This window comes from Vulpes vulpes, chromosome 3 (genome assembly GCF_048418805.1).
Source record: "Vulpes vulpes isolate BD-2025 chromosome 3, VulVul3, whole genome shotgun sequence".
NCBI classification, from domain to species: domain Eukaryota; kingdom Metazoa; phylum Chordata; class Mammalia; order Carnivora; family Canidae; genus Vulpes; species Vulpes vulpes.
In genome coordinates this window covers 113,249,625-113,268,870 of record NC_132782.1, presented here as the reverse complement: position 1 = coordinate 113,268,870, position 19,246 = coordinate 113,249,625, and the positions used below count along the sequence as shown (strand labels likewise).

The 19,246-nt window shown below is 54.5% G+C and overlaps 1 protein-coding gene across 2 annotated transcripts; it reads left to right on the top strand.

Moving 5' to 3' along the window:
- Nucleotides 1-1,329: 1,329 nt before the first annotated feature.
- On the top strand, nucleotides 1,330-11,360 carry FLYWCH2 (FLYWCH family member 2). Of its 2 annotated transcripts, XM_025984912.2 has the most exons (4): nucleotides 1,330-1,554; nucleotides 7,318-7,420; nucleotides 8,226-8,675; nucleotides 10,112-11,360. In XM_025984912.2, exons 3-4 carry the CDS (start codon nucleotides 8,345-8,347, stop codon nucleotides 10,207-10,209), a joined length of 429 nt encoding a protein of 142 aa, XP_025840697.2. In that variant the 5' UTR covers nucleotides 1,330-1,554; nucleotides 7,318-7,420; nucleotides 8,226-8,344; the 3' UTR covers nucleotides 10,210-11,360. The 2 variants fall into 2 exon arrangements, with proteins under 2 accessions (XP_025840697.2, XP_025840696.2); XM_025984911.2 differs by lacking the exon at nucleotides 7,318-7,420 and having other exon boundaries at nucleotides 1,387-1,554.
- The last annotated feature ends 7,886 nt before the right edge of the window (nucleotides 11,361-19,246 follow it).

The following is a 19,246-nucleotide window of genomic DNA, read 5'->3' as shown; positions in this document are numbered from 1 at the left end:
CCCCGACCTCTGTGGCCCGGGCCGAGGCGGCCAGTGGCCGGCAGGGGCGCGCGCGGCTCGGCGGTCCCGGCCACCCCGCGGGGCCCAGTGAGACCCCCCCCCGTGTCCCTCCGGAACCACCTGCTGCGCCCCCCACGACCCGTCCCATTTCCCCACCGCGCGCACCACCTGTAACACCCCACAACTCATTGTTCGTACCCAGTGCTTCTCGCCCGCTCCCCCCGACAGAAGCCCCAGCACACCCGAGCAGGGGTCCTCGGGCATTGGGGTCCCTGAGACGTCCCCGCGGATTTGGGCTGGTGGGGAACAGAGAGGGGGCGGGCAGAGAGACGCCGGGAGTCGGAGGACCCGCTGGGCCCACGGGACCCGCACCTGCACCTGCACCTGCCCGGAGCCCGGGGAGGGGTTGGGGTGGGGTGGGGGGCACTTCCAGCAGCAGCTTTAGGGAGACGGGAGCGAGGCGCAGGGGCGGGGGGGCGGGGCAGCGTGGAGGTTTCTGGAAAGGAGCAGTGTCTTCACTCTGCAAAGGCCGAGGACGCGCGGCCGGAAGACCGGGGGCTCCGGCCTGGCGAAGGGGAGCGGGCGGCTCGAGGGGTCCCCGCGGGGCTGGGGAGGGTCGCGGTGAGAGGAGGCCCGGGGCGCCGTGCGGAGTGGAGGCGGGGGCGTCCCTGCGCCTGGGGCCGAGGGGGGGGGTAGGCTCGCGGGCGACAGCCGGGCTGATGCTGGGGCGCCTCCGGCCGCCCCCCGCCCAGTGTCGGGGCCCGAAGCGCCCAAGCCCGCAGGTCCCCGGCTGTGTCCGGGTCCCCACTGCACCGGGTGGTCGGAGAGCGATCGTGCAGCGGCGTGGGCTGTGGGCTGTGGGCGGGGGGCAAAGCGCAAGGGGGGCACCGGTGGGCGAGAGAGGAGAGACGGAGGGGCGGAGGGGAAGGGACCAGCGGCAGAGGGAAGGGGGGCCGGTGGGCGAGAGAGGAGGGGCGGATGGGCGGGGCCGATGGGCGGGAGGAGGGCGGGGCGAGCGCTGAGGATGCTGAGGAGTCAAAGATGCTGGGTTGAGCCGAGCCAGTGGTTTCAATGAGCAGAGAGAACGGCGCTGGCAGGCGCGATTGAGGCCTTTAACCGATAGCCCTGGTTCCTCAGCCGCCAGTGGGCGTCACGTCCTGGGCAGGTCCCGCGGTCCCCTTTAAGCCCACCCGCCCGCGCCCGGAGAACCCCGCCCAAACTCTATTCCGGGCCGCGGCGTCGCCGCCGTCCCGCCCCCCGCGCCGCCGCCCAATCCCGGGCTGGTCCCGCCTCCTCGGCGAGCCGTGGCCCCGCCCCCGCACGCGGATTGGTCAGGCCGCCAGCTCAGCTCCGCGGGGAGAAGACCCGGAGCAGCGAAATTCGCCCAAGGAATGCCCCCGCCCGGCCCTGCTGCGCATGCTCGCTCCGTGACCCCAGCTTGAGGTGACGGCCCCGACCGAGGCGGGGGCCCCAGGCAAGAGGCTGCAGGACCTGCCGCGGTCCGGTGTCCGGAGAGGAAGGGCTCCGCTACCGCCGACGCCCGGCCCGTGCCCGGTGAGGACGGGCCCCAGGGGGCCGGGGAGGGCCGCGGTCCCACGCCGTGGTCCAGCCCTCCCGTTGTTCCAAGGGCTGCTGATGCTGGGAGGGGGGTCACCAGCTCGGCGTCCGGGCGCTCAGGCCTCCTCTTTCCTCCTGGCTCCTCCCCCCATCCCATTGGATCCCGGCCTGAACCCTGACGCCCCCCCCCCAGTCAAGGGTCCCCACGTCGGTGCCCTCTCCTTGACCACACCCAGAACTGCCCCCTCCCTGCGCCCTCGTCAGCCTCGTCCCACTGTGCAGTTGGAGTTGTGAGATCTTGCGGGGAGACACCCCGGAGGCTTGCTGGCGAGCTGGTGGTACTAACTGGAGAGGAGGGGACCCGGGACGGGGGAGCCGTCGGGGTGCCCCACACACAGATGTGATGGCAGATTACAGTGTATGAGGAGGAGCCCCGGTTCCCAGGAGCCCGCGATTAGGGGCAGGAGGTGTCACTGGGCAACATTCCCACGTGGGCAGGCTCTTCCCTGCCTACTACAGGGTAGCAATCCTTGACCTTTTTCGGATCACTGCTGCCTTGAGAAATCTCCGTGTAAGGATGTGCACCTGCACGCCTGAGGGGGCCTGTCATCCCACCGGACAGCCCAGTGACAGTGGTCCATGAACCGCGAGGGACAGTGATTATCCGGCACAGCTGCGGGTACCACCGGGACTTTTGAGAACAGCTTACCCTCACCTACCTGCTATGAAGGACCTCTGTCAGATTCACCACGATTCCCATTACACAGGTGGGACCAGCCCGGAGAGAGTAAGGGACATGTCCTAGTGGCTGAGGACACAGGTGCTTAGTGGCACTTTTCTCCCATACATGTGGAGGTAATTTTCTTGAGCCCTCATCAGTGTCTGGGCAAGGGTCCTATCTTTCAGAGCTTCAGGAACAGGGGATCGGACCTTGAATTAGTCACTTGCTGCCGTAACAAATTACCACAAATTTGGTGGCTTTACACAACACAGCTTTGTAACAGTCGTATAGCTCTGGAGGTCAGAAGTCCGGCATGGGTCTCCCTGGGTTCAAACAAGGTGCAGGCCGAGCTGTGTCCCTTCCTGCAGGCTCCAGGAGAAACAATCTGTTTCTTTGTCTTTTCCAGCTCACAGCCAGTCCCTCCACCATCCCAGGCAGCGCCAGCACCGTCACATCTCTCTGACCCTGCTTTCCCCTCCTCTCTTCTGCCTCCCTCTTGTAGTTTTTAGGACTCTTGTGATCAGACCCACCTGGATAATCCAAGCTGCTCTCCTACCTCAGTAACTTCCATGCTATCTGCAGACTTTGGCCTGGAGGTTCCAGGGATCAGGACCATTAGGCCATGATTCTGCTTCCCAGAGGGTCTGAGACTCTCCTGCCAGTTCCTAACATTGTATGATTTGGGGTTTACACTGAGCCATCTTTACACCTCTGGGTCTGCTTCTGGCCGACCGATGTCCTGTCGGTGAATTGGGATGAGTGGGCGACTGGAGGTGATATCAAATCACCAGATTGCAGAGTTAGAGGGAGGCTGTCAAGTGAGGGAAGTGAACTATTGAGCCCTTTGCTCTTTTTAATTCATTTCTGCTTTGCTGTTAAAAATTCTATTCATTCAGGGTGCCTGAGTGGCTCAGTGGGTTAGGTGTCAGACTCTCGATCTTATTTCAGATCTTGATCTCAGGGTGGTGAGCTTTGTGTTCTATTTTTATTTTGTTATTAAAAAATAAAATGAAAATTCTGTTTGTTGAGTGAACTTTCATTGAGTGAAATTAAACTTTCAACAAATATATATTAGGCCTATTTTTTAAAAATATATTTTTAAGGATTTTATCCATTTATTCATGATAGTCACACACAGAGAGAGGCAGAGGGAGAAGCAGGCTCCATGGAGGGAGCCCGACATGGGATTCGATCCCGGGTCTCCAGGATCGCACCTTGGGCCAAAGGCAGGCGCTAAACCACTGCACCACCCAGGGATCCCCTATATATTAGGCTTAAAATAGCTGCCTCTCAAGTCTTCCCCCAACACCTAGAAAATAAACCGCTAAAAGGTTAAGGATGACTCCAGAATAGAGGCTGATCCAACCTGAACGACATGACAACTCCTGTTCATGGAGAGCTTGATAAACAATTAATTTTTTTAAAGATTTAATTTATTAATTAGAGAGATTGAGAGTGTGAGTGGGGGGAGGAGAAGATCGAGAGGGACAGGCTGACTTCCCGTTGAGCCTGGAGCCCGGCTCCATGCATGGTCCCAGGACTCTCCTGGAGTCATGACCTGAGCCAAAGGCAGACACTTAACCTGCTGAGCCCCACCCAGGCACCCCTGACAAACAGTTCAACCTCTGAAGTAGAAGTTACAGACCTCTGAAGTGACAGGCGCATGGCATCACCCATGTCTCCCAAAGTATCAGAATCAGATGGATGGAAGTACTGGCAACAAAATGTAGATTCTCAGGCCCTGCTCCAGACCCTATGAGTGGAGGTGGGGGTGGAATTGTCCAGGACTGTGTATTTGTCACAAGAACCCTGGCGATTCTTGGATGTATTGAAGTTGGGGGGCCAGGGGTTGTAGGCTTCATTTCCCTTTTTCTTCATATATAACAGTTTTAGGGAGCTCATTCACATACTGTGCAGCTCACCCACAATGTATTCATAAAGTTGCACAACCATAGCCATGGTCAGTTTTAGAGCCCTGCCATCACCCTAGAAGCCATCCCCACTAGCAGCCACTCCTCATTCTCCCGCTCCCCGTGCCTCCCACCCCTAGCCTGCCACACAGCTACCGTCTCCAAGGATAGATTTTTCTGCTCTACAGATTGTCTAGTGTCTAAGGCCAATTTTATTTTTTTAATTTTATTTTTATTTTTATTTTTATTTATTTATGATAGGCACACAGTGAGAGAGAGAGAGAGGCAGAGACATAGGCAGAGGGAGAAGCAGGCTCCATGCACCGGGAGCCTGATGTGGGATTCGATCCCAAGTCTCCAGGATCGCGCCCTGGGCCAAAGGCAGGCGCCAAACCGCTGCGCCACCCAGGGATCCCTAAGGCCAATTTTATTATGTGGTCTTTCATAACTGGCTTCTTTCATGTAGCATAATCTCTTAATGGTTCATCCAAGTTGTAGCATGATTTTTTTTAAAGCTTTTATTTTTTCATGAGAGACACACAGAGAGAGGCAGAGACACAGGCAGAGGGAGAAACAGGCTCCATGCAAGGAGCTTGATGCAGGACTCAATCTCGGATCCTGGGATCAGGACCTGAGCCGAAGGCAGACACTCAACCACTGAGCCACCCAGGCATCCCAGCATAATTTTTTTTAATTGCAAAACAATATTCGATTGTATGGATATGTGATCTTTATCCATTCATCTGTTGATGGGTATTTGGATGGGTTCCACTTTTTGATGACCGTGAATGTTGTGAATGTTCATGTACACATTTTTTTTTCAGATTTTATTTATTTCAGAGAGAGACTGAGAGTGCGGGGGGGGTGGGGAGAGGCAGAGGAGAGGGAGAGAGAATCCTAAGCAGACTTGCGCTGAGCACGGAGCCCAATGTGGGGCTCAATCTCACACCCTGAGATCATGACCCCAGCTGAAACCAGACGCTTAACTGACTGCCCCCCAGGCGCCCCTCACCTACGAGTGGTTATATAGACATTTGTTTCCAGTTCTCTTGGGCATGTACTTGGAGGGGAATTGCTGGGTCATATGATAACTCTGAGTTTCACCTTTGAGGAGCCACCAGACTGCCACCATGGCTGCACTGTGGACATCCCCACCCGCAGCGGAAGAGGCTTCGAGTTTCTCCTCATCCAAACCAACACTTGTTCTGTTTCTTGGTGTGTTCCTTTTATTATATCCACCCTGATGGTGTGAAGTAGTATCTCATGGTGGTTTTGTTGTGTTTCTCTCAGGACTCATGATGTTGAGCATCGCATATGCTCACTGGCCATCTGCATATCTTCTTTGGAGAAAGGCTTATTCAGAGCCTTTGCCTATTTTTAAATTGCATTGTTGGTCTTTTTGTTACTGAGTTGTAAGAGTTCTTTATAAATTCCAGATATAATTCCCTCATCAGAGATATGATTTGCAAAAACTCTTTCCCATTCTGCTGGCTGTTTTAAACTTTCTGGATGGTGTCCTCTGATGCACAAAAGTTTTATTTTATTTTATTTTTCACAAAAGTTTTAAATTTTGATGGTGTCCCCTCTATTTCTTCTTTGGTTGCCTGTACTTACCGTGCCTTATTGAAGAAGGCTCTCCTTGGTTTAAGGTCATGAAGAGTTCTTGTTTGTTTTTTTTTTAAGATTTTATTTATTCATGAGAGACACACAGAGAGAGGCAGAGACAGAGGCAGAGGGAGAAGCAGGCTCCTCGCAGGGAGCCCGAAGTGGGACTCGACCCCTGGACCCAGGATCACACCCTGAGCCAAAGGCAGACACTCAACCGCTAAGCCACCTAGGCGTCCCCTTAAAGAGCATTTTATTTTATTTTTTCCCCTTATTACTTTTATTCTAAATGATTACTTCTATTTTATTATTAATATTCCAATAATTATTTCTTCTTTTTTATTTTTTTAAAGATTTTATTTATTTATTTATTTATAGACACAGAGAGAGAGAGAGGCAGAGGGAGAAGCAGGCTCCATCCGATGTGGGACTCGATCCCGGGTCTCCAGGATCGCACCCCAGGCTGCAGGCGGCGCCAAACCGCTGTGCCACCGGGACTGCCCTCTTTCTTCTTCTTATTATTTCATTCTTAATTTTTCTCATTAAATTTTATTTTATATATATATATTATACAAATTCATTTTTCCTCTTTTCATTTGTTTTCTAAGTGGTATTTATTTTGTGACCTATATCTAAAGAGCATTTTAAAATTAACTTTTATATAAGGTGTGAGGAAGAGGATCACTCTGGGATTTCAGCCCCAGACCAGGGAGACTCTGTGAGCAGGAAAGGAGGGCTGGCTAAGAGGGACGTGGGCTGAAGCCAGTCCGCTGGTGGTGGGGCTCCCACCCTAAACTTTCTCTGCCCAGAGCGGCTCTACCAGGGGATGCTTTGGCAATGTACTTTCTAAAGCTGGTCCCTGTGTTCCTCCAGGGCTACTGTGTCACCCTGTGGGACAGGATGGGCAGGGCAGGGAAGGACTTCACTGGGGGAGCAGAGGTTGGCTTGTCCCAGGGCTTGACTCGGGGGACCAGGGGCAGGAGGGTTACGGAGACACTGATCCCGGGGTGCCTTGTTATTAGGCAGATTTCCTTGAGGGCTCAGCCCTGGAGGTGAGGGCTCCATATCTGTCACAGTCCAGGAGGTCTCTGCTTTTATGTCTAATAGCCAAGAGACTGGGGAGGAGGACTTGCAGGGGACAAGGCATCCCAAACCCTCCTTGGCGTTGCACCTGACTCCTCTCATGGATGGGGTCTTGGAAAACTTTGGAGATCTGGGCATGGCCTCTTCAAGCTGTATGTATCGGGAGGGATCCCAGGAAACAGAACTGAAAACCGGGTTGGATAAATAGGGACGGGGCGGGGGGGGGGGGGGGCAGGTGGGTGTCTGTGACCCCTGCCATTGCCTGGGTCCTGAGATGTGTAGGGGAGACGTCTGCTAAGGATGACGTCATGTTTCTGGGCTGACACTGTATGCTGAGAAAGACCCTGCCATCCGCCCACCACACAATCACCCCCAACAGGCAAAAAGGCCACTCTACGCTGCACTGCTGGTAGCCTCTGTGATTAGTCCTTTCTTCTCCAGGCCAGAAGCCAGGGAGCCCTGAGTGACTGTGGATTCTCTGGACACCTCTGCGTCCCTGTCCCCTCCCAGCTGAGGCAGCGCCAGCACCGGCACCACGCACAAGGTCACTGCCCTCCCGGGACCCCGGCACCTCCCGAGTGCTGGGTGGTCCAGGGCCTCTGGCCTGGGATGGGGGACAGGTCTCGTTGTGAGGCCAGAGAGTGCCGCCTCCTGGAGCCACGCTTCCCCTTCGTGGTGTGCAGCGTGCCAGTGGGTGCCCGGCTCAGTGTGCCTGTGACACAGCGTCAGGACGAAGGCCACCGGGCCTTCTGGGGGGGTCTGTGGCTAAGCTAATGTCTGGTGCTCTTGTCTGGTGCTTGGTGCCCGGGAAGGTCAGCTACTGTCATCCTGGACGAGGCACACTAGGTACCGTGCGGGGACGGGCTCTGGATCCCCCTTGGCCAGCTGCCCATCTCTGCACTTCACGGTGTTGGCTGTCCTGGTGTGCCTCGGTGTCTTCATCCGTAAATTGGGTCACCAGGAATGATCGGCTTTCGTAACATGGGGCCAGGTTAAATGGGAAAACCCGTGAAGACACATCCCACCATGCAGAGCTCCAGCACCCCCAGGCCTCTCTTTGTAGAAGCTCAGGGTTCCCCCTGCCTCCGTCCTGCCACCCCTGGAGAGCCCTGCAGGTGACACAGCTTACAGACAGGAAGGTGCAGGGTGGGCAGGGAGGTGACCGAGCCAGGGCTGCGGGAGGTGGGGGCAGCCCCACAGAAGCCCCGATCCCCCGGGGTGCTCCTGCTCTGTGCTGTCAGCCCTGGGCCCTAAGGCAGCCACATCTGCCTCGACCTCCACCCACATCCATTTTCCTGAGCACCAGGCCCAAAGGTGCCTCCACTGATGGCTTTTGCTTCCCTCCTTAGGACAGAGCTCCTGGACAGCCAGGTTCCCCACCAGGGAGGAGGAGGAGGAAGAGGAGGAGGAAGAGAAATCCCTCTGCTGGGGCCTGAGCGTGGCCTGGGGGACAGGCCATCGTCCCAGAATGCCCCTGCCAGAGCCCAGCGAGCAGGAGGGCGAGAGTGTGAAGGCTGGCCAGGAGCCGTCCCCGGAGTCCCCTGAGCCAGGCACAGATGTCGTCCCCGCAGCCCCCAGGAAGCCAAGGAAGTTCTCCAAACTGGTCCTGCTGACGGCCTCTAAAGACAGTGCCAAGGTCGCAGGAGCTAAGCGCAAAGGAGTGCACTGCATCATGTCCCTGGGGGTACCCGGCCCTGCCACCCTTGCCAAAGCCCTCCTCAAGATCCATCCTGAGGCTCAGAAGGCCATTGAGGCGCCACCCCAGGAGCCTGAGCAGAAACGCAGCAAGCTGGACCAAGGTGAGGCCCTGGTCGTAGCGAGCACAGTGTGAGCAAGACCCTCCTTGGGCCCGAAGCCCCCTGACCCCCGGGATTGCAGAGACTGGGCCAGCTCTGGATTGTGTGCATGCGCTGTGTACACACCACCACAGTGTATGCCTCCACGCATATGTGTCTGGGTGTGGATTTGCCTGGGAGGGCACCTTCGTGTGTCCCTCTGGGTATATTCGTGTGGGCCCTTGCGTGTGTGTCTAAGACCCCTGGCAGGCCCCCACCCCGACTCAGCTTGGTGCAGGTGAGACTGCACTACATTCTTGGAACGTGGAATCCTGAGGGTTGCCCAGGGGAAGGGGCGCCCGGTGTCTGGGAGGAGATGAGCTGGGCTTCTTCCCAACTGGAAGTGTGTGTGGTGTGCGGTGCCCTGAGGCATGGAGACAAGGAAAGCCACAAGGATCGGCCTCCACTTGCAGCCTATGAACAGGTGTCCCCCTTGGAGCCATCAGGGCACTGAGCCTGTCAGCCAGTCCTGGGAAAGGTGGGGGGCCCTCGTTTTCCTCCAGTTAGCTGGGCCGTGCCCTGATGGAAATGCAGAGGAATGCTCTGAAGTCCTAGGGGAGGGAACTCCGCTGCTTCCCCTGGAGCTGAGACACTGCAGCACTGAGATGGGGGCGTCTCCAGCCACAGGCCTGGAGTTTCAGGGGACCCAAGGGAACCCTCAGCGTTCCTCAACTGCTGGACAGGAACTGCACTTAAGGAGTTGGGGCGCCCCATCGCCCAGAGCCTGGAAGCCCCTCTGCAGCACGTCCAGCTCACCCTTGAGTGTCCCGGCCAGTCCTCCCCTGAGTACGTCCTCATGTCTACCTCCTGCCACCCACCAGTCCGAAGGTTGAGGGTGCCATCCCCATGACCTGTGAAGAGGGATGACCTCTAAGCCCACCGGCTGGGCACTGCAGAGGGTGGAGCGGGAGCATCCGGTCAGAGCCTGTTCTCACCGAGCTGGACGGGACAGGCCATCTCCTGGTCCCTTCCACCCCGACTGAGACCTCTGCGCACTTCTCAGATCTGCCTGGGCCCTGGCACCATGTTGGCCCCACCCCACGGCCCCTTGGTGAGAATGCAAACAAAGCCACCCTTCCTCTAATAGAGGGCTGGAGGGCAGAGCAAGGGGAGTCAGCCCCACAGACTCCCCTAAGCAGTGCTCTTGCGCAGTGAACAATGCCCTCAACCCACTGCCCCATGTGTACCTCTATACCTGGCCCACAGACTCTCCCACCTCTTCTCTCCTCCCAGGCCAGGTGCTGGGGAGAGCAGTGCTTAGCCCAGGTTTGGCCCAGAGTTCCCTGGGAATGACTGTCGCAGCCTCTGTGTCCCGGGCTGGTGGCCTTGGGGGTGCATGTTGTATAGTCAGCCACCGGCACCCCAGAGCAGCCAGCCTGACCCACTGCCTTCTCTTCCAGATGGAAAAGAAGAAGGAAGCTTGGCAGGGCAGCCCGCCCCCAGTGCCCCGGCGGAGGGGGAGCCCGCTGCAGATGCTGTCAGGCCCACACTCCTGTAGCTCCTGTAGCTCTTGCCCGCGTGTCTGCCCTTACGGCCCGTGAACTTGCCTGTGACTGCTTGACCCAGGGACCCAGCCGCCAACTGATTTTCATTCTCAAACACTGTATAATTTTTTCCAAATCCAGCACAAATTACTTTTATAAATAGAAAAAAAAAAACTACCAAAAAACCTCAAAAAGAATAAAAGAAGCCATATGCTAGGTCCCATGATGGACAGGTTTTAAAACCTTCCATGGTTCCGGGTCCTTTGAGACCCAGCTGCAACCCCTCCAGCCCTCGCTGGGCCTGCTCCCGGGGCTGCCGGGCTGGGCTGTCTCTCAGACCCCTGGCCCTCGGCCTGGAGACCACTGCTGGCCCCAGAGACCAGTGGGGTCTCTGAGCTTTCTCCTTCCTGCTGCTCTTGGCCTCAAAGTGGGGCAGTGGGACGCTGAGGCCCCAGCCCCTGGGAAGCCTATCCCACCACACCCTGGCCTTCCTTCCAGGGCCTGTTTCCCAGCAGGCCTCAGTCTGTCCTGCTGGACCATCAGGAGGCTTGTCTCCTCCAGGCAGCTCACCAGTTGGCAGCTTCCCCCCACCCTGCATAGGAGCCCGTGTTCGCGGCTGCCCAGGGTTCTGCTGGGGAAGGGGTGGGCCTGCAGTATGGCAGGGGGACCCCGACAGTAGTATATGATGCCCCTTTCATGTTCCTTCTGGGTGTTTTGGGGGCTGAGATTCCTGGGCACCTGAGCCCCTCCACAGGTACCTCGGGTGCTGCCCCTGCTGGAGGAGGACGCAGACCAAGCACAGTTACCTCCCTGCAAGCGGAAGTCAGGGTTCCCTGGAGGCCTCCGACAGGAAAGGCTTCGGCCTCCAGTTGCTTCACCTTGCCTGGTCCTCATTTTGTGAAAACTGCCATTGGGCAAAGGAAACAAATGGATTATTTCTAAAAAGTTGAGACTAGAGGCCTTATGTTTTTGAACATCATTTTCCCAAGTTTAACCTGTACCTAGGGACCCCTCCTAGGAAAAGTGAGTTCCTCACACCCCTCCCTGCCCAGTCCACCTCACTGTTTTCCTCCAGCCTGGTTGTTTATAACATTTATGTTCTATAACCATCATTTGAGATGTTCCTTTGTCTTAATTCTATATTTAAATAGATTCCTGCTCCTCACCACGTTTCTCCTTTCCTGCCGCTCCGTGTCATCCATTGTCATCCACGTGGTGGGCCGGATTGGTCAGATGACAGGAAGGCACGAGGAGTTGGTGGCGGGGTGCCCCCTCCCCCGAACAGAAGGAAAAAGGGCTGTGAGGAGGACAGAGGGCAGGCAAGGCGTGACTTGGCATGGCGGGGCCTGCTGTGCAGGTGGCCAGTGGCTGTGGTGGCCAGGTCTCAGGGCCTGTGGGCCTGCAGGCCACAGGGAGGATTCCAGGCTCACCACGGAGAGGGGGAGGCCAGGGAAGGATTTATGCAGAGGATGCACACGGTCAGCATTGTTTTACAAAGCCCACAGGGACCATGAAAGCATCCAAAGTGTGCACTGAAAGGTGCTGAGGAGGCCACCACTGCCTCCAGGGAGAGGAGACAGAGGGACGGTGAGGGGCGCTGACAAGACCTGAGACTTGCTCAGTAACAGGTTATCCATCTGGGAGGGACAGTGCCACCCTCCAGGAGGAAAGTCCGTGAGTTCCTGTGAAGAGTGTTTCCCTCCTGGGTGAGAGCAGAAAATCCTCAGAGGTCACAGACCGATGCCAGCGCTGGGTCTTCGCACTCTGGGTGAGGGTGGGCGGGGGCCTTCTTTACAGAATGAAGGGAGGTCTTTGTCAAGAGTCACAGGCGCCTGGGTGGCTCAGTAGGTTGAGCATGGGACTCTTGATTTCAGCTCAGACTGTGACCTCAGGCCGGTGAGATCCAGCCCCATGATGGGCTCCACGCTGAGCCTGGAGCTTGCTTGGGATTCTCTCTCTCCCTCTGCCCCCCCCCCCCGTCCCCCCCCAAGAAGAGTAAACAGGATGACTAGACTCTTCCTTCAAAACATAACTTACTGGTCTTCAAGCTAAAAAAAAAAAAAAATGTTCATGGTCATTGAAATAAATACATACGGGTAACAAGACAATATTACAAATATCTGCAGTTATTCTATCATCTAGAGATAAAGCTGTAACATTTTTCTTTTTCTTTTTTTTTCCAAGCCCCCCCCCCCCCCCGTGTAACATTTTTCATATTCAGAAAGTTGGGAGGATACAGCTCATTTTCTCTTAATACAATACGAACGTCTTTCCGACGACCCCGTAAGGACTGCAGCGTGCCACTCGGCGGGCGATCGCGCCTCCAGGCCAGCCCCCCCCCCCGCCCCGCCCCCTGCGTTTCCAGCTGGTCAACAATCCCACAAGTAGCCCTGGGTTTTCCTAGGACAAGGCCCTGGGAGGGGGACTGCTGCCTACGGGGAGGACCAGCAAACCCATGCTCCCCACGGCCCTGAGGACCTGTTCTCAGGGTCTGTGCCACCTGCACCGGCGCTGTCACCGAGGAGATGGTGATCGTGAGAGCGACAGTCCCCGCTGCCTCCGACCCTGCGACCTCCGGGGGCTCCCACCGCCCACACGCGGGCCGAGGCGGCCAGTGGCCGGCAGGGGGCGCGCGCGGCTCGGCGGTCCCGGCCACTCCGCGGGGCCCAGTGAGACCCCCCCCCCGTGTCCCTCCGGAACCACCTGCTGCGCCCCCCACGACCCGTCCCATTTCCCCACCGCGCGCACCACCTGTAACACCCCACAACTCATTGTTCGTACCCAGTGCTTCTCGCCCGCTCCCCCCGACAGAAGCCCCAGCACACCCGAGCAGGGGTCCTGGGGCATTGGGGTCCCTGAGACGTCCCCGCGGATTTGGGCTGGTGGGAAACAGAGAGGGGGCGGGCAGAGAGACGCCGGGAGTCGGAGGACCCGCTGGGCCCACGGGACCCGCACCTGCACCTGCACCTGCCCGGAGCCCGGGGAGGGGTTGGGGTGGGGTGGGGGGCACTTCCAGCAGCAGCTTTGGGGAGACGGGAGCGAGGCGCAGGGGCGGGGGGGCGGGGCAGCGTGGAGGTTTCTGGAAAGGAGCAGCGTCTTCACTCTGCAAAGGCCGAGGACGCGCGGCCGGAAGACCGGGGGCTCCGGCCTGGCGAAGGGGAGCGGGCGGCTCGAGGGGTCCCCGCGGGGCTGGGGAGGGTCGCGGTGAGAGGAGGCCCGGGGCGTCGTGCGGAGTGGAGGCGGGGGCGTCCCTGCGCCTGGGGCCGGGGTAGGGGAGGCTCGCGGGCGGCAGCCGGGCTGATGCTGGGGCGCCTCCGGCCGCCCCCCGCCCAGTGTCGGGGCCCGAAGCGCCCAAGCCCGCAGGTCCCCGCTGTGTCCGGGTCCCCACTGCACCGGGTGGTTGGAGAGCGATCGTGCAGCGGCGTGGGCTGTGGGCTGTGGGCGGGGGGCAAAGCGCAAGGGGGGCACCGGTGGGCGACGGAAGGGGGGCCGGTGCGGGAGGGAGGAGGGGCCAGTAGGTGGGGGCGAGGGACGGATGGGCGGAGAGGGGAGGGGCCAGGTTTCAAAGGACCCTGAAATCACCACCCGAGCCAAAAACAAGAGTGAGTCCCTAATCATTGAGCCACCCAGGGGTGTGTCTCTCATGAATACATAAACTCTTTTAAAAAAATTTTCACACCTACTGGAAAGTTGCAAGAAGTATAGAAGCATTCCTGTATGCTCTTCACCCGGATTTCCCAAATGTTAGGAATGAAGCCAGCCAGGCAGCAGTATTTATAATAGCAGGATTTAGAAATGCAGTGTCCACCAAGAAAACAACCAAATTGTGTAGCTAATCATATGTAAAATAAGCCTGTAACATAGGGGATGTTTACAATATAGAGTTCAGTGAAAAGGCAGAGACACACGCAAATAATTGCTATGCATTGTTTTCTCAACAATGTAAATTTTTTTTAAGATTTTGTTTATTCATGAGAGACACAGAGAGAGAAGCAGAGATACAGGCACAGGGAGAAACAGGTTCTCTGCAGGGAGCTCAACGTGGGACTTGATCCCAGGACCCCCCGGGTCATGACCTGAGCCCAAGGCAGGCGCCTAACCCCTAAGCCACCCAGGTGTCCCACAATGATGTAAAATTTAAAACAAATTTGTTGTCAAAAGGATTGAAAAGAGGGGTGCCTGGGTGGTGGTTAAATCTTGGATTCTTTTTTTAAAAAATATTTTATTTATTTATTCATGAGACACACACACACACACAGAGGCAGAGACACAGGCAGAGGGAGAACCAGGGTCCCTGTGGGGAGCCCAATGTGGGACTTGATCCCAGGACCCCAGGATCACAATGAGCAAAAGGCAGATGCTCAACCACTGAGCCACGCCTTAAACTTTGGATTCTTGATTTCCGCTCAGGTCATGATCTCAGGATCCTGAGATCCAGCCCCAAGTCGGGTCCCAGACTCAGCACAGTCTGCTTGAGATTCTCTCCCTGTCCCTCTGCCCCTCCCCACACTTTCTAAATGAATGAATGAATGAATGAATGAATGAATGAATGAATAAAATACTTTTAAAAATTAATTGTAAAGAAGATGACACATGAGATTAGAAGGGACCCAGAACAGTCAAAATCATACTAAAAAAGAAGAAAGTTGGAGAACTCACTTTGATGTCAAAACTGACTACAAAGGAGCAGGAATGATGGTGTGGCACTGGTGTAAGGAGAGCCATAGATCAATGAAATAAAATGGATAGTCCAGAAATTAACCCTGGTGTTTATGGTCCACTGATTCTCATCAAGGGTGCCAAAACCACTAAACTGGGGAAACAATAGTGGTGGCCGGACCATTAGGATATCCACATGTAAAAGAATGAAGTTGGAGCCCTACCTCACCCCATATACAAAAAATAACTAAACGTGGGCCTATAACTCAAATATAAGAGTTTTTTTTTAATTTTATTTATTTATGATAGGCACACAGTGAGAGAGAGAGAAGCAGAGACATAGGCAGAGGGAGAAGCAGGCTCCATGCACCGGGAGCCCGACGTGGGATTCGATCCCGGTCCCCAGGACCGCGCCCCGGGCCAAAGGCAGGCGCCGAACCGCTGCGCCACCCAGGGATCCCTCAAATATAAGAGTTAAAGGACAACAATCTTAAAATACATACAGGTAAATCATTGTGAACTTAGATTAGGTAGGAATTTCTTAGATGTGACACCAAAAGCCCAAGCAACAACAACAACAACGAATTCCATTCTTTTTGCTGTTCAGTTTGGGTGCTGGGGGATTCAAAATGCATTGCTTTCAGAATGTGCTGGCTAAATCGCAGAGGTGAAAAGTGCAGCCTGGGGAATACAGTGATACTGTAATAACGTTGTGTGGTGACAGGTCTGACCACGCCTATTGTGGTGCGTGTTGTCTAGTATATAGAATTGTCAAGTCACTCTGTTGTATATAATATTGTTGATATAATATTGACATTGATATAATATTGTTTGTCAACTAGACCTCACTAATAAAAGCAAAGTGTAGAACAAGCAATTAACGGTAAATATGCAAAAGGTATATGAGGCAAAACCACACAAAAAAGAAATACACAGATAAATTGGACACCGTCAAAATTAGGAACCTTTATGCTTCAAAGGATGCCATCTCAACTGTGGGCAGTGAAGTGTAGACAACCCACAAAACACGAGAAAGTTAGCAAATCATATATCTGATAGGGGACTTATATGTCTACAATGTATAAACAACTCCTTTTTATGTAAAGATTTTATTGAACAACCCGGATGGCTCAGCGGTTTGGAGCCACCTTCAGCCCAGGGTGTGATCCTGGGGTCCCAGGATTGAGTCCCACGTTGGGCTCCCTGCATGGAGCCTGCTTCTCCCTCTGCCTGTGTTTCTCCCTCTTTGTGTCTCTCATGAATAAATAAATAAAATCTTAAAAAAAAAAAAAGATTTTATTGATTTGAGAGAGAAAGCGCGAGAGAAGGTACTAGTGTGGGGGAGGGGCAGAGGGAGAAGTCGACTCCCCGTTGAGCAGGGAGCCTGACGTGGGACTCCATCCAGGACCCTGGGTTTGTGACCTGAGCCAAAGGCAGATGTTTAACCAACTGACCCACCCACATGCTACTATATAAAATGACACTTATGCTCAAAATCAAATGACAACCCAATTTTAAAATTGACAAAGAATCAGGGCACCTGGGTGCTTAAGCATCAGACTCTTGATTTCAGCTCAGGTCATGATCTCAGGGCCATGAGATTGAGCCCCCCGCTGGGTTCCACACTCAGCCAAGAATCTGCTTGAAATTCTTTCTCTACCTCTCTCTTTGCCCCTCTCCCTTCTTGAGCATGCACACTCTCTCTAAAAATAGAATCTAAAAAAATAAAATAAATTGGCAAAGGATCTGAATAGACATTTCTCCAAAGAAGATATACAAATGACAAAGAAGCACATGAGAAAAGGGTCAACATCTTAATATCAGGAAAAAATGCAAATCAAAACCACAATGAGATACCATTTCATATCTACCAGCTTGGCTATACTCAGATGATAACAAGTGTTGACAAGATGTGGAGAAATTGAAACCCTCATATGCTTCTGGTGGAAATGCGAAATGGTGAACACCCTGTAGAAAACGGTCTAGCGGGCAGCCCCGGTGGCGCAGCGGTTTAGCACCACCTGCAGCCCCAGGCGTGATCCTGGGGACCCTGGATCGAGTCCCACGTCAGGCTCTCTGTATGATGCCTGCTTCTCCCTCTGCCTGTGTCTCTGCCTCTCTCTCTCTCTGTGTCTCTATGAATAAATAAATAAAATCTTAAAAAGAAAAGAAAACGGTCTAGCAATTCCTCAAATGGTTAAACATAGGGTTACCATATGACCCAGCAATTCCACTCCTAAGTGCATATCCCAAAGAATTGAAAACACAGGGGCACCTGGGTGACTCAGTCGGTTGGGCATCTGCCTTCGGCTCAGGTCATGATCCTAGCATCATGGGACTGAGCCCTACATTGGGCTCCCTGTTCACGGGGAGTGTGCTTCTCCCTCCCCCTGCTCTTGCACGCTCTCTTTCTCTCTCTCTCAAATAAATAAATAAAATATCTAAGAAAAAAGAATTGAAAACATGTACACACAGAAATCTGGACATAAGTGCTCATAGCAGCATGAGTCATAGTAGCCCAAAACCGGAAATAACCCAAATGCCCAACGACAGATTAATGGGCACACAAACCATAGTCTATATATACCATGCAATGTTATTTGCCATAAAAAAAAAAAATGATGTCTTGCTACAGGCTGCAGCATGGATGAACTTTGAAAACATGAGGCTAGGTGAAATAAGCCAGACATAAAACACCACATATTGTATGACTCCATTTATATGAATGTCTAAAATAGGCACATCTATACAGAGAGCAGATGAACTGTTGCCTAGGATTGAGGGATGAGGGATTTCACAGCAATGGCCACAGGTTTCTTTCTGGTGTAAAGAAAATGCTCTAAAACGGATTGTGGTGATGTTTGCGCACCTTTATGAATATACTAAAAAACACTGAATTGTACACTTTGAACCGGTGAATTACATAGTCTGTGAATTATATCTCAATGAAGCTGTTCTCAAAAGTGAATAAACCCTTTATGTGTTAACCTAATAACATATTTTTATGAGAAATCGCTATATTTTTCAAAACAAAGAAATTCGGTGAGAAGAGCAGGAACTGTTTTACATTTTTGCAAATCTCCTTAATGGAAGCCTATAGAAATACTAGAGGTTCTCATGGGTGCTTTGGCCATCAGCCTGTTACAACATCCTGTCACATCGCCTTTGCAATTTCCACAGGGACCTCCAGGAACCCCAGACCACACTTTGAGAACCATTCTTCTACTGTAAAATTCACGCTCGCCCCTTCTTTGGGGACTCCTGGGTGGCTCAGTGGTTGAGCCTCTGATTTCAGCTCAGGGCGAGATCCTGGGGTCCAGGGATGGAGTCCCACATCAGCCTCCCTGCATGGAGCCTGCTTCTCCCTCTGCCTGTGTCTCTGCCTCTCTGTCTCTCATGAATAAATAAATAAATAAAATATATTTTTTAAAGAGTATCCTTGGGATTATGTAAATACCATTTCCTTGCTAAGCTTTCACCCTCCAGTTTTAGTGGCCATTGATGATTTTTGCCCACATAGGCTATTAAGCAGGATGGTTGACAAATGCTGATTTTCTGCATCATCCCTTCTGTGCTTAGTTGGCCTTCTTTGGTGAGAAACAACTTTCCCTTCTCCCCACTTTTTTTTTAAGAAAAAGGGAGTACTTAAGCGGGGTGGGGGTGCAAGAAGGGCAGAGGGAGAGGGAGAATCTCAGGAACACTCTAACCCCAGCAAAGACCCCCATTAGGGGCTGAATCCCAGCACCCCAAGGTCATGACCTCATCCAAAACCAAGAATCAAATGCCTAACCCACTGAGCCACCCAGGCGCTCCTGCTTATTTAGATCAGTATCAACTGGTGGGCTCTTATTTTATTCTAAGTTATAATCCGTTATGATTATTCCCTGTGTTTTGAACCTCAAATTGGCCCGGCTCTGGGGTGGGGTCATCTGAAGGTTTTAAGAAGGTGTATAGGAAATGTCCTGCTGGCTAAGGAACACACCGGGTCTCAAGCGCTATTTCAACACGTCCCGCCCCGCGTGCACCGAGCCGAGCCCCGGGCGAGGCCTGCTGGGCGGGGGCGGCCTCAGTTAAGCCCCCGACTCACCAGTCTCGGGGGCCCCGCCCCGCCCCGCCCCGAACCCGCGTCTGGGCGGCCGGGCGGCCGACGCCCCGCCCCCGCCCGATCCCGCGCCCGCCCCGCCCCCTTCGCCCGCCCCTGCCCTCTCCCTCCCACGCCGATTGGCCAGGCCGCCTGCTCGGCGCCGCTCCCGGAAGAGCCGGAGAAGCGGAGTTCGCCCGAGGAACGGGGCCCCGCGGCCCTGCTGCGCATGCTCGCTGCGAGCCGCTCCGGCGTTCCGAGAGGCGGGCTCCGCAGCGGGGTGGCGCGCTCCCGGCCGGCGGGAGGACAGT

What these genes read in the sequence shown, in the direction of transcription:
- FLYWCH2 (XM_025984912.2), top strand. Translation starts at nt 8,345, where the DNA reads ATGCCCCTGCCAGAGCCCAGCGAGCAGGAGGGCGAGAGTGTGAAGGCT. An exon ending in ACGCAGCAAGCTGGACCAAG is followed by an intron (nt 8,676 to 10,111) that starts GTGAGGCCCTGG and finishes CTTCTCTTCCAG; the next exon opens with ATGGAAAAGAAGAAGGAAGC.